Raw genomic sequence first — 13543 nt, 5'->3', positions numbered from 1 at the left:
AAACTCAGCTGGTTTTCAGCTCCAATTAAAGACAAGGGCTCCTGTCTACTTGCAAAGCTGCTTACAACTGCCTTCAAGTATTATTTACTCACTGATCACGTCCTCAAATAATCCGCAACAGGCTAAGAGGATTTCTGAGGAGGAAACTGCGAATCTTTAGAATTCCTGTTTGGGAATATGTCCAGATGGGCTTCTAAAAGATAGTTTTAGCCACATAACAGAGAGCAAAATGCAATATGTAAAGGACGAATAGTTCAGTGCAGAGATACATTTTGGGATGTCTCCCCAGCTCTCTAGGATTGCCCCTCTTAGAACTTCTCCTCTCCCCCAAACGCAGAGGGCGGAAGTCAGAGGAGCCTGGGTATATACCCCTGCTCTGTCACTCATTAGCAGTGCTGCAAATTACCAAACTCTCCCTTGGTATCTTTGTCTGTAAAATGGGGATCATATTCTCAGGGTGGTTGTGAGGATTAAAGAAGATAATGCTTAGACCAGCACCTGGCACTGAGTAAATAATAAATGTCAGCCATTATTTCGTAGCTGCATGCTCCCGATCTAGCTGACCCATACTGGAACCATCTGGTTTCTCCCCCTGGGAATTCAGAGTGAGGATGGAGTTCATCTTTGCAGGTGGCTGCACCTGGAGTACGAAACGTGGGGTACTTTGCTTTGAGGCCTGAGGAGCAGAGAAGAAGGTCCACAAAGAGAGGAATAAGCAATGTCAGTGGGAGAAAACTAGCCCGCCTTGGCCGCCTCCTCATTCTCCCTCTCCCGCTTCAGGTCCTGGGTCCAGCCTGCTGGCCTTCCTGCCTCGGTTTCTAGCAGATAGCAGTTTGCTAATAACAGTATCCCTTGTGCTTGGACTAACTCTGGGACTAACTTTTCCACGCAGCCAAAAGTCCTAACCAATCCATCTACACCTAGAAAAAAGATGAAATCGGCTTAGGAAGAAAAAGGAGGACGTACAGATCTTAAAGTTCCTATTACTGTCAGAGGGAAACAGATTAAAACATGCCACCAGCGAACGGCCAAGACTTTCCCTTCCTCTAATGAATTCGTAGTGGGAATTTTCCCCAGAAACTCTCTTTCAATCTGCTTTTTTTCTTTTCCAGGATTTGCTCCTTCTAGATCCAAAGACCTGTGAGACTAGGTTTTATTTCAGAGTTCTGTTTAAAAAAAACAATTCAAGTACATAGTAGGTGCTTCCAGAATGACGGGTTATCACAGGCAGAAGTCTTTATGGACAGGAGTTTCTATTTTAGGATTTTGTAAAGGCAAAGAAATGAACTGAAAAGTCCGGGTAACAAGAGCTTTTTTCCTCCCCCAAAGATCTTTCTCGAGGAGAAAACATGGTTTTGATTCTAACAACATTAAATACGGTTTTAGCAAATAAGAAAGAAAAGAGGAAATTTTATTAGTTTTAGGTGTCAACATCAAAAAACACAGATCAGAGATTTTCATCTCCCTCCCCCAACTCCACCAAATCATTGATACAGTATAAGGAATTTTTTTTTTTTTTTTTTTTGCCTCACACGAAAAGAAAAAGGAATGGAAGTCTAAGTCCTTATTCTAGGCTCATTTAACTCCGAACAAGTCACTTAACTGTAGGGATCCCAAGAATCAATTCCCTTCAATCTAGCAATTGTTTAGCCACGGAGGGCCTCCCTGTCTAGCTTATAATGTCAGCATTCAGTTCTATGCCCTGCAAATAATTTTGACCACACTTCTTAGAAGAATGGTGTGGCCAAACTCTAAAAGATATTCTCCAAAAATGGAGTCCAGTGTTGGAGGTTGCAACATTTGGCCTTTTGTGTCAGCAGCGTGAGGGCAGCCCCCCCCGGGCCGAGAGGAGGGGGGGGAGGCATGGGGGGATGGGTGGTGGTGTGTGTGAATGAAAGGGCGCATTTCACAGGGGAACCCGGGCACAACCCAGGCTCAGTCAATCACAGACCAGGCTGGAATGTGCTCTGTGCAGCGTGGTGGGCAGACTCCTACACAAACAGCATTCTCGCAAGAGAGCCTACCTGGATTGAAATAAAAAATAATATTTAATAAATCCTGGTCTCCCCATGTGATGGCATTCTTGTACTTCTGGTACAGAGGGTACAACATGTCCTCCCAAGCCAAGCCTGTTGGAATTATGCTGTTCTGCAAAAGAGAAAACCATCAGAGGGGCTGAGGCAAAGCAAATGCATCCTGTCCCCTGGGAAACAATAGAGAGGAACTGATTCCCTCAAACCCTCCAGGAATGAACCAAACAGGGGAGGGGTCCTGCTGGCCTCAAGACACAGGACAAAGCAAAACTAGAGCTGGAAACTATAGAGTTTTGCTAGATCAATAACACAAGGATCCGGGCTGGACCAGGAACCAGTAAAAGCAACACATTCATAGACTAAATATTCAAACAGCACACAAAGATAAACTTAAGAAGTAAAAATATTCTTCCTCCATCCTCCTACCATCTCCACCCCCACTTTCCCCAGATATATCCACAGTTAACAATTAGGTATTCTTCTGGAAATTTCTAAACCATAAAAGAGATCATACTTCATGGTACTATGCTTTGTCTCATTTTCACTTTTTCCCTTAGTATTTTTTAGATATCAATTTATCTCACTTATAGATTAATTGAATTCTTAATAGGAGGATGAGTTTTTTGTTTTTTGTTTTTTTTTTTAATTTTTGACTAGTTCTCTACTGATGTTCATTTAGGTTCTTTCCAGTTCTTTACTAAGATAAAAGATGAGGCCACGAGCAGCCTTATCTCTGTGTATGTATATAAATACATCCCGAGGATAATTCCACAGAATTTTCCATGGCTTTTGAAGCTTTGGGTATACACAGAGTTCAAACATTATAGAATTCAGAAATGCAACATAACATTCCTGAACAGCAACTCTGCTGAAGCTTTTTAAATTCCATAACCACCGGGACTTTTCCTGAACAAATATTTCATAACTTTCCAAATATTTTCCTCTTCCCTGGCCCCTTCCATCCTCACCAACAAGCCACCTACTTCCAAAATCAATACACTGACAATCTAGGAACATCACTGTTGAAATGACTAAAACTCCCAATTTTTAAACATGTAATATAAAGTATTTCCTTACCTTAAACTGGGCACTTCTTATGCGAGTTAAATTCATCAGCATGACTCCTGAATTAACTCCCGCAGAGCCATAGAAAGGGTGCCGAGCAAAGCGGCTGTACCAGCCAATCTTGGGGATTTCATGCTCAGGGGCCATGGCGGCAAGCTGCGTGGCATTAAAATGCCTCAGAAGCTTCCAGATGTCATCAACGGGTCTCAGAAAGAGAACGTCGGTGTCCACGTAGAGAAGTGAATCCACATCCTTTAAAATCACCTTTGTGTGTTTGGGGGAAGGAGGGAGAATAAAAACAATATAAACAAAATAAAAACAAATCAGAAACAAAGGAAGAGGCCTGATATGTCAAGAGTGCCACCAATTTCATTGGTCAATGCTGAATTCTAGAAAGGGTACCATGCTCTTAGCTTCCATTCCTCCGGTCTCCTTTGACTTCAGGGATAAATATCAATCGAGGGGTAGAGACTCAAAAGAAAATAAATCTTAATTCAGGATGGTTCAATTCCAGGACCCTAGACTATATTTGGTAAGGGCTGAACTTTTCAAAGGAATGACAACATCAGCTCATGGACAGAGGCCCTCTCTTCTTCTTTCATTCTCCAATGAAGCCATCTGTCTTTCCCTCTTAGTTTTCTCTTGGAACAGGGGTGTGTGGCATTAGACAACTTGAAGTGGACAATCTCTAGACCAGCTCATGCCAGGCTTTGGGGTAAGTACTCTGTCTCTGGATCTATTTCTTTTAGTGTTGATGGGTATGACTGCATCTTTTTGAAATGATGTTTTCAGCTAAGATTTTGTCTTGGGAATAGATGAAACAAATCACTGGTCAGCTTTGTTTGTATATCAGAATTGGCAAACTTTTTCTCTAAAGGGCCAGACAGTAAATCTTTCAGGGTCTGTTGCAACAATATAAGTCTGCCATTGTAGCACAGAAGTTACAACAATGCATAAAAGAACAGCACAACTGTGTTTCAATAAAACTTTATTTAGGAACACTAAAATCTGCATTTCTCATAATTTTCAGATGCTACAAAATCTTTAGATTCCTTTGAAATGTAAAAGCCATTCTTGGTTCGTGGGCTGTGATTTTTAACCTCTGTTACAGTTCATTTAAGCCAGCCACCTAAAGCAAATGAGTTCTTCTGTCCTAACTGCTTAGCTTACCAGAGTTTTGCCTTGGGGTTTGAGACTTCAGTCTTAGGTAGTGATAGTGTTATTTGCCTTGTTTTGCCTTTAGTCCCGAAATTTAGTGGTCGCTTAATTAAGAAAGGATTTGAATTTTCCCGGATTCCTGGCCTAACATCATCCTAACACCATAACAACACTCACAATGGGCTGCATGTCTGTGTCTTTTAAAAATTCACATGTTGAAGTCCTAACTTCCAGTGTGATGGTATTTGTAGATGGGGTCTGTGGGAGGTAATTAAGGTTCAATTAGGTCATGAGAGTGGGGCCTTCATGAAGGGATGAGTGCCCTTATAAGAAAAGATGCCAGAGAACTTGCTGTCTGTCTCTATCATGTGAGAAAAAAGTGAGAAGCAGCTGTCTCAAGCCAGGAAGAGGTACTTCACCAGAACCCAACCATGTTGGCACCCTGATCTCAGACTTCCAGTCTCCAGAACAGTGAGAAAATAAATTTCTGTGGTTTAAGGCACACAATCTCTGGTATTTTGTTACAGCAAGCTAAGACAATATTCCATTGGAATCCCCAATATTTAAAATTGATGAAAATGCACACTGTATGATACAGGTATCATGGAGATTTCAGACTTGAATGATTTCAGAGTTTACATGATCAGCTGTAGCATCTAGGCTTTCGTTCCTCATCTACTAGAGGAATAGATTTTAGAAACCAGTAAAATGAAATTAAGAATAATGATCGCCTACCATTTTATAAGAGAAGATTATCTTGACATCCATTTTAACAACTTGAAGATCGTAATTTTAGAATTAGGATGAATTCTTCAAATTGAACACACAGACTTAAAAAAAAAATCCTCTACCTTATTCTTATTTTTTCTTCTTATTTTCCCAGAGAAACATAAAAAATTTGCCACAGAATAGCATCCATCTCGTAATTTTTTTTAAAATCACAGTTACAGAGTACTATGGAGGAAAGGCAAACTCTCTACAGAAGTATGAGTAAATGCATGTTATGATACAAATTATGTATCACATGTAAACACAATTATGATTTCTTGCATGCCCAACACCATCCCAAGTACTTAATACCTGGCCAATTTATTTTACTGGGAAGTAAAACTAAAGCAAAGAAAAGGGTTCTGTCCAAGTTTACATGTCAAATAATGTTAATGATTGCTGGATTTTGGCTAATAAGGTCATAGAAAGATTAAGTCACTTTCTACAATGTGTTTTCAGGGAAAAGGGAATGTATGGTGTTCCAATAAAAAGTGAATTTAGAATTGCAGAATTAGAGAGGAAGAGAAAGCTATCTCAACCTATGTGAAATAGTACAAATTTCTCTTTATGGCTGATTATCTAATAAGTCCTGCAGAAAAGCAAACAGTATTAATGTTTTAATCAATTAAGGGTTATGTAGACATCTACCAAAAAGAATCAAGCTTGCTGACTTGATTATTCTAATTTTTTTCTTGGCCCTAAGTCATCAGTGTTATTAAAGCTATCATTACTTTCTTCGACAAAATGTTACCACCCCTCAACAAAACAAAAAAGAAGAAAACAAAAGACTCTTCTGACGAAGGTCTGGAAAAAAAATTAAAAAGATCTGAAGAATGGAGATATTCCAACATGAAGGTACATGCAATATGTTTAATCAAGAGAGGAAAAGGCAAAAAAAGTTGTATTGGAAATTTATAAAATCAGAAAAAATTTAAATACGGTAAAATTTTTATTTAACCAATATCCTATTATTTGACACACAAGATTGCTTCCCTTTTTTATTATTATAAACAATACTACAATGGGTATCTTTTAAGGGGGACTGCTTTTTTTTAAGATTTTATTTCTTTATTTGAGAGAGAGAGCAAGAGAGAGAGAAAGAGAGAGAGCACAAGAGCCAGGGGAGGGGCAGAGGGAGAGGGAGAAGCAGACTCCCCGCTGAGCAGGGAGCCTGACGTGGAGCTCAATCTCAGGGCCCTGAGATCACGACCTGAGCCAAAGGCAGACGCTTAACCAACTGAGTCACCCAGGTGCCCCTTTAGGGAGATTTCCAAGCATATAATATGACATTTCTTTTTCTTTTTAATGTAGTAAACATTCACGTAGTTAAAAATAAAAATATATTAAAGTAAATTTATTGGCAATTTTTTCTTCCTTGCGATTTTGTCACCAAATCCCATTCTTAGAAGTAACTGATGATACTGGACTGCTCTGTGTTGAGCCAGAGATATATTATACGTGTAAGAATAAATAGCTATACATCTACCACCCCCTTTCATGCTACAAATGGTAGCATAGTGTCCACAATATTATCAGCCTGCTTTTTTTTTTTTAAATAAAACAACCCTGTAGGAGGACTTTACATATCAGCACATACAGATTTTATTTCTTATTTTTGATGTCTGTGCAGCATTTCATTGCATGGCTCTAGCACAATTTATCTAGTTACACACTGTAGGACATTTAGGTTATTTTCAAGCTTTTGTTACGACAAACAGTGTCACATTGAGAAAGCTCATCTCAATTCATTTCAAACACACGTGAGTGTATCTGTAGGATAAATTCATTAAAATATAATTCCTTAGTCAAAGAATACATGCATTTGGACGTGTGAAGTGTTGCCAAACTACTTCTCTAGAAATGGACCGATTTAGCCTTTGGCCAGCAACAGAAGAGGATGCCTCTTACCCCTTACCTTCGCCGGCATCCTGTTTGGTCACGCTTTTGGGGCTTTGGCCTCCAAGGAACACACCTCAGAGGGGCTTAGCCTATCAATTCATTTTGGTTTGTATTTTCCTACAAGTCTTGCCCTGGTGGACTGCCTGGGATCCAGCACTGTGGGAGGAGATGATGCCTGTCTGGAAGACAAGTGACAACCATTTAAGGACACCTGAATACCACTGCTGGCCCCCACCAGGGGGCACCCACACAGGCCCCAGATCCAAGGACTCAGGGGTGGGAAGCCCCTTTATACACTGTCCTTCTCCAGAGCCTTACCTAATCCCTCCTCTGCTGCTCTGATTCTAGAGTTCTGTTTTCTGGACTAGAACCAAGGGACAAAGAAGAAAAGCTTAGGAATAAATTTTATGGCTACTATTTTTGGAAAGCTTGCATGTCTTCAGTGAAGATGGCAAAGCCAGTCCAACGTACCCTACAGAGTGCAAACCAGGGTCTGTGGGCCTGTGGGTCAAATTCAGCCAAGGAATGGATTTTTAAAAAATTTTTAATACAGACTCTTTTTAACCATCTGAGCCACCCAGGCTCCCCAATACATAGTCTTATTTAAAAATTTGAATTAGTTGCCAACATTTTGTGAAAACTGAAGATTTCTCAGAAATACCTGCATTTCTGTTTAAAAAAAAAAAATTGGCAGTTCCGGCAAGAACAGCCTGCATCCTACAAGGGAAAAATCTGCTGGTGCTGGTGCTGATGGACAGGCACTCCCGACATCCTCAGTTCATTTATACAATAAACATTTATGGAGGGTCCACTAGGTGCTAGGTGCCACGTGTGACCAGCAGTGACTGAGAAAGACAAAAATCTCTGCCCTCATGAGGGAGTCAGATAACAAATAAGATAAATATATTCATTATAGAGTCTATAAGCAGGTGAAGAATAAAGCAGGGAAACGGACCAGAGGTCCCAGGTAAAGAGGAGTTTGCAATTTTAAATAGGGCTGTGGAGAAGGCGTCGCTCAGAAGGAGGTGAGCAAATGGGAATAAAGCAGGCTGGCACTTTTCCAGAACAGCAGGGGACCAGTGTGGCTGGACCAGGGCCAACGGAGGGAAGAAGAGTTGGGAAGGAGGGCAGAGGGTGTGTGGGGCACTTAGGGCTTTGCTTGCCCTTGGACGAACTTTGGTTTTTACTCTGAGTGAGATGGGAGCCACTGGGGAGCTTTAAAGGAGGGGTGACACAAGATCTGACTTAGAGGAATGGTCACTGGGGATGCCACACTGAGGACAGACGATTAGGGTGCGCAGGGGAAGCAGGGAGCCCAGTTAGGACAGCATCTTAGTAATTCAGGGGCGTTGTGATGGTGGCTTGGCTCAGGGGCTAACAATCCAGCGAGTGAGAAGTGGTCAAATCCTAAATAGAGTATAAAGATAGGGCTTTCCTGATGGGCTGTAGGCACCACATGAGACAAAGACAAAAGTCAAGAGCAACTCCAAGGATTTTAACCTGAATGAAAGGTACAACAGAGTCACCTCTACCTCAGAGGGTACCTGCTGTTTGTCATTCCTGACTTACCTGTCTGGCCCTCGTGGGTACAGACTGGCATTTGGAACCCCTGAAGCCTAGCTCCTTCCCTCACTCCCTTGGCATCTGCTTTCCCTGAAATGTCAAGAAGCCCATGGGTGCTCCTGGGAAGGGATACATAATGGGTTTCTGGGGCAATAATCGAACCATCTAGTTCTTGACCACAACGGTGCTTACATAGGTGTGAGCTTGTTAAACTAAGCACATACAGTTTTGGTCGGTAGCTCGTATTTCCAAACAGACACACCATACATAATGGTACGTCTCACAGATGTGGGAGTCCTTCAAATCTTGAGTCTGGCATTTGTGAGTTCAATTCCAGGCAGGGTGACCCCTGGCCCTGTGACTTTGGACAAGTTCCTCCATCTTTCCAGGCCTCTGTTCCCCATTTGTAAAAAGTCGACAGCAATTATCACCACCCCCACCAACACCCTTCTCCCCAGGTTGTCCTAATGATCCAGTGAAATAACACACACAAGGTACTTGGTACAGTGGCTGGTACACAGTCTTCCGTATATAATGGTGTTGTTACTGTAAGAAGTCTCTGTTTCCCCTTGTAAAGTATCAAGTGTAATTAGTTACCATTGACATCAGTGCCCACAGCACTTCAAAACACGTCAACCACAAAAAGCCTTTTGTATAGTCAGAGTCAAGCAGAGAAGAAGTTTTTGAACCTTCTGATATCATCATAATCTACTTATTATCTTGACTGAAAACAAGTACGTAAGGCTTTTTTTACTCTTTACCTGAAAAAACAAAAGACCAGGGCGGGGTGGGGGGAAAAAAACCTCACTCTTTCTATAACATTATGTCTCTGGAGGTTAATTCTGCAGCAATTATGGCTGGTATTAATTTGAAGAGGATCATTTGGCGATGTGATAATGGGAAGAGGAATATTTACCGAAAGGATATACAACTAGCCATTCTAATTCCCTTATGGAAATCAGTCAGCACCAGAAATGAGGCCTTTGTTTTCTTAGGAAAGCGGGGGCAGAAATGCGCCACATGATAGCTATTTGTATGAGACCCGGCCGGCTGTGGGCGTTGCCGTCCCTGCTCCATTCACTGCCCCAACCTGGGCGGCTGTCCCCAGGGCTCAGTGAGGACTGGAGGCTGGCTACAGGCAGCAAGATGATCAGGGGCTCACGGGCTCACCTTCAAGTTTGTTCTGCCCCAACTCTGTCCTCTGACAGTACAGCTTAGTGGTTAAAAGGTCTGGGTTTGAAATCGAATTTCAGTAGCCCCCCCTAATCCAAGAGGGATATGTTCCCAGACCCCCAGTGGATGCCTGAGACCGTGGAAGGTCCCGAACCCCCCACACATACTGTGTTTTCTCCTATACATATATGCCTAGGATGAAGTTTAATTTCTAAATTAGGCACAGTACGGGATTAACAACAATAATAAAATAGGACAATTGCTCCAATGTACTGTAATAAAAGTTATGTGACGGCTGTCTCTCTCAAAGATATCTTATTGCACTGTCCTTGCCCTTCTTCTTGTGATGACGTGAGATGATAAAATGCCTGGGTGACAACACGGAGTGATGCGAGTGGCGTGGGCACTGTGACGTGACGTCAGGCTACCAATGACCTTCTGACCGGACGTGGGAAGGAAGATCATCTGCTTCTGGGCTGCAGTGGCCTGGAAGGAACTGACACTGTGCAAAGTGAAATGCAGATGGGGGGGGAACCACTGTATGTGTGTTCAAATTCCGTTTGCACTATGAACTGTGTGGTTGTGGGCAAGCGACTTACGCCTTTGAAGCCTCAGTTGCTCACCCTGTAAGTGGCGCAGGCACCCACTTCACGGCGCTGCTGGGATGATGAAATGAGACCGTGCGTGCCAAGCCCCTGGCAAACACCCAGCAAGCCCTCAGTTGATGTGCCACAGTCTTATCATCATCCTATTCCACGAGGCCTGGGATACTGGATTCCCACCCGGGGGAACAAGGACCTGGCTATAGCGGTAGAGGCAATTGTAGGAGTAGTAGTGACATTCTAGAATGAGGCATAGTCTCTGGTCTCCAAGAGGTCTAATGGGGGAGGCAGAAAAGAAGCAAAGCAAAGTGAGGTGTGCGGGATGACGGGGTAGGACGGCACACAGCAGGGCACCTGAACCAGCCTGCAGGGAAAGCAGGGAAGACTTTCCAGAGGAAGCAACATCTAAGCTGAGCGATTCGTGAACGGCAGGGCAAAGAGTACTGAAGATCAATGGAACAGCATGTGCAAAGGTCTACACCCAAGAGAGAGCATGGTGCAGGATGGGATGGCAAGGTGCCCGATGGGGCTGGAGGGGACAGTGGGAGAGCCAGCTGCTGGTGATTAGGCTGGCAGACTGGGCAGGGCCCAAACAGGAGCCAACACATTTGGACTGGATCCTGAGAGCAAAGGGGAGATGTCAAAGGATGTGAATCAGAAAGCCCAAGGTCAGATGCTTCTTCTCTTACTCACATTGCCCACATCTAACCATAAAAGAGTCCCATCAGCTTCTCCTCCAAATACATGTGAATCTGCCCTTTTCTCTCCCTCTCCACTGCCTTCCCTGAGTCCAAGGCATTATTACAGCTCCCCTGGAGGTTTGGACAGGCCAGTTCACTGGTCTCACTGTGTCCATACTGACTCCCCTCCAACATATTCCTCACAGACCAGCCAGAGGGATATTTATTCTTTGACCCATGGGGTATTTACAAGTGTGTGGTTTGATTTCCAAATATTTGGGATTTTCCAGATTTTCTTTTTGTTATTCATTTCTAATTTAATCCTCTTATAGTCAGGGAGCACACTCTACATGATTTCAATCCTCTCAAATTTGTGGTTCAGCATGTGGTCTATCTTGGTGAATGTCCCCTGAACCTATGAAAAGAATGTTTATTCTACAGTTGTTGGGTGGAGTAGTCTATAAATTCTAGAGCTGTCAATTAGGTCACTTGGCTGATAATGTCATCAAGGACTTCCATGTCTGTATTGATTTTCTGTTTGTTTATTATGACCACAGGAGCTCCGTGGAGTTTTATCTCCAGACACTAAAAGGGTGGGGGACAATTGTGAAATTACTGCAAATTCACTTACAACAACAGATAGGATTAAGTTCCAATAGTTTATTTTTGCTTTTGTTTTCCTTGCCTCAGGAGACATATCTAGCAAGGAGGTGCTATGGCCGATGTCAAAGAGGTTACTGCCTGTTTTCTTCTCTAGGATTTTTATGGTTTCAGGTCTCACATTTAGGTCTTTAATCCATTTTGAATTTATTTTTGTGTATGGTCGAAGAAAGTGGTCCAGTTTCACCCTACAGTCCAGAAATTGCGCTACTAGGTATTTACCGAAAAATACAAAAATACTAATCCAAAGGGATACATGCACCCTGATGTTTACAGCATGTTATTTACAATAGCCACATTAGGGAAACAGCTCAAATGTCCATCAACTGATGAATGGATAAAGAGGAAGTAGTATATATACAATGGAATATCATTCAGCCATAAAAATCTTGCCATTTGCAATGACATGAATGGAGCTAGAGAGTATTACGCTAAGTGAAATAAATTAGAGAAAGACAAATACCATATTATTTCACTCATATGTGGGACTTAAGAAACAAAACAAATGATTATAGGGAAAAAAAAGAGAGAGGCAAACCAAGAAACAGACTCTTAACTATAGAAAACAAACTGATGGTTACCAGAGGGGAGTTGGGTGGGGGCATGGGGGAAACAGGAGATGGGGATTAAGCAGCACACTTGGTGTGATGAGCACTGGGTGATGTATGAAGTGTTGAGTCACTATATTGTACACCTGAAACTAAATTACACTGTATGTAAACTGACTGGAATTTAAATAAAAACTAAAACAAAACAAAAAACCCAGATGTGATTTGGTGACAATCACTCATTTTCACATTAATCATAGTCAATTATCAAAAGGTCAGTGTTGAAGTCTCCAACTCAGATTGTGGATTTGTCTATTTGTCTAAGTATGTTTTTTGCCTTGTAGATTTGGAAGCTCGTTATTAGATGCATACTCATTTAGGTTGGTTACATCTTCCTGACAGCTTGATCCTTATATGGTTATGAAATATTCAGGAGACTGTTTAAAAAAAAACCTACATTAGAAGATGCCACTTTTGGGATGCCTGGGTGGCTCAGTCGTTAAGCGTCTACTTCGGCTCAGGTCATGATCCCAGGGTCCTGGGATCGAGCCCCACATTGGGCTCCCTCCTCCGCGGGAAGCCTGCTTCTCCCTCTCCTACTCCCCCTGCTTGTGTTTCCTCTCTCGCTGTGTCTCTCTCTGTCAAATAAATAAATAAAATCTTAAAAAAAAAAAAAAGAAGATGCCACTTTCATTCTTAAACCTCTTCAAGACTTGTCACTGCACTTGAAATAGTCACACACATACCATGGCCCATAAAAGTCTCTGCAGGATGGACATGCTCTGCCCACCTCTTCCACCTCATCTTCTATCAATGGCATTCTTTCACCTCCCAGCCTAATCTAAGGATTTTCTGGCTTCAGGACTTTTCCTTATCATATCACTCTGTTAGTGTCAAAGCCAGGAGAGGCTGGGGAGCAGAATAACGTCACCGAGGCAATAAGCTCTTGATTCTGTTCCTACACATGGCCAGGGTCCTCTTGGTCAGAGATGCTCTTAAGTCTGCTGAGACAGCCACTAACATATAAATCTCTTTCAGAAGGAAAATAAGTTGAAATTATGGATTTATTTATCAAGGAATCATTTTTTGGAATGTTCTCTCATTTCACTGAGTTCATGACATTTGAGGCAAAGGAGATAAGGTTTCCAAATGTGCTTAAAAAGAGTATCTTTATAGGGGCACCTGGGTGGCTCAGTTGGTTAAGCATCTGCCTTGGGCTCAGGTCATGATCTCTGGGTCCTGGGATCAAGTCCTGCATCGGGCTCCCTGCTCAGCGGGGAGTCTACTTCTCCCTCTAGCCCTCCCCCCTGCTTGTGCTCTCTCTCTCTCTCTCTGACAAATAAATAAAATCTTAAAAAAAAAAAGAACATCTTTATTGACTCTGAAATACAGGC

The 13543-nt window shown here is 42.3% G+C and overlaps 1 protein-coding gene across 1 annotated transcript in view; it reads right to left on the bottom strand.

Moving 5' to 3' along the window:
* Nucleotides 1-13543, bottom strand: part of GXYLT2 (glucoside xylosyltransferase 2) — a 99129-nt gene that overhangs the window by 16845 nt on the left and 68741 nt on the right. Inside the window, exons 4-5 of the mRNA XM_027586617.2 lie at nucleotides 3111-3362; nucleotides 2025-2148 (exon numbers count right to left, since the gene is read on the bottom strand). Of these exons, the coding sequence (XP_027442418.1) occupies nucleotides 2025-2148; nucleotides 3111-3362 (376 nt within the window). The remainder of the gene's footprint in view (nucleotides 1-2024; nucleotides 2149-3110; nucleotides 3363-13543) is intronic.

The sequence above is a fragment of the Zalophus californianus genome, chromosome 1 (genome assembly GCF_009762305.2).
Source record: "Zalophus californianus isolate mZalCal1 chromosome 1, mZalCal1.pri.v2, whole genome shotgun sequence".
Lineage (NCBI taxonomy): Eukaryota > Metazoa > Chordata > Mammalia > Carnivora > Otariidae > Zalophus > Zalophus californianus.
Note: the sequence above shows the minus strand (reverse complement) of the source record. Positions and strands in the feature narration are given on the sequence as shown.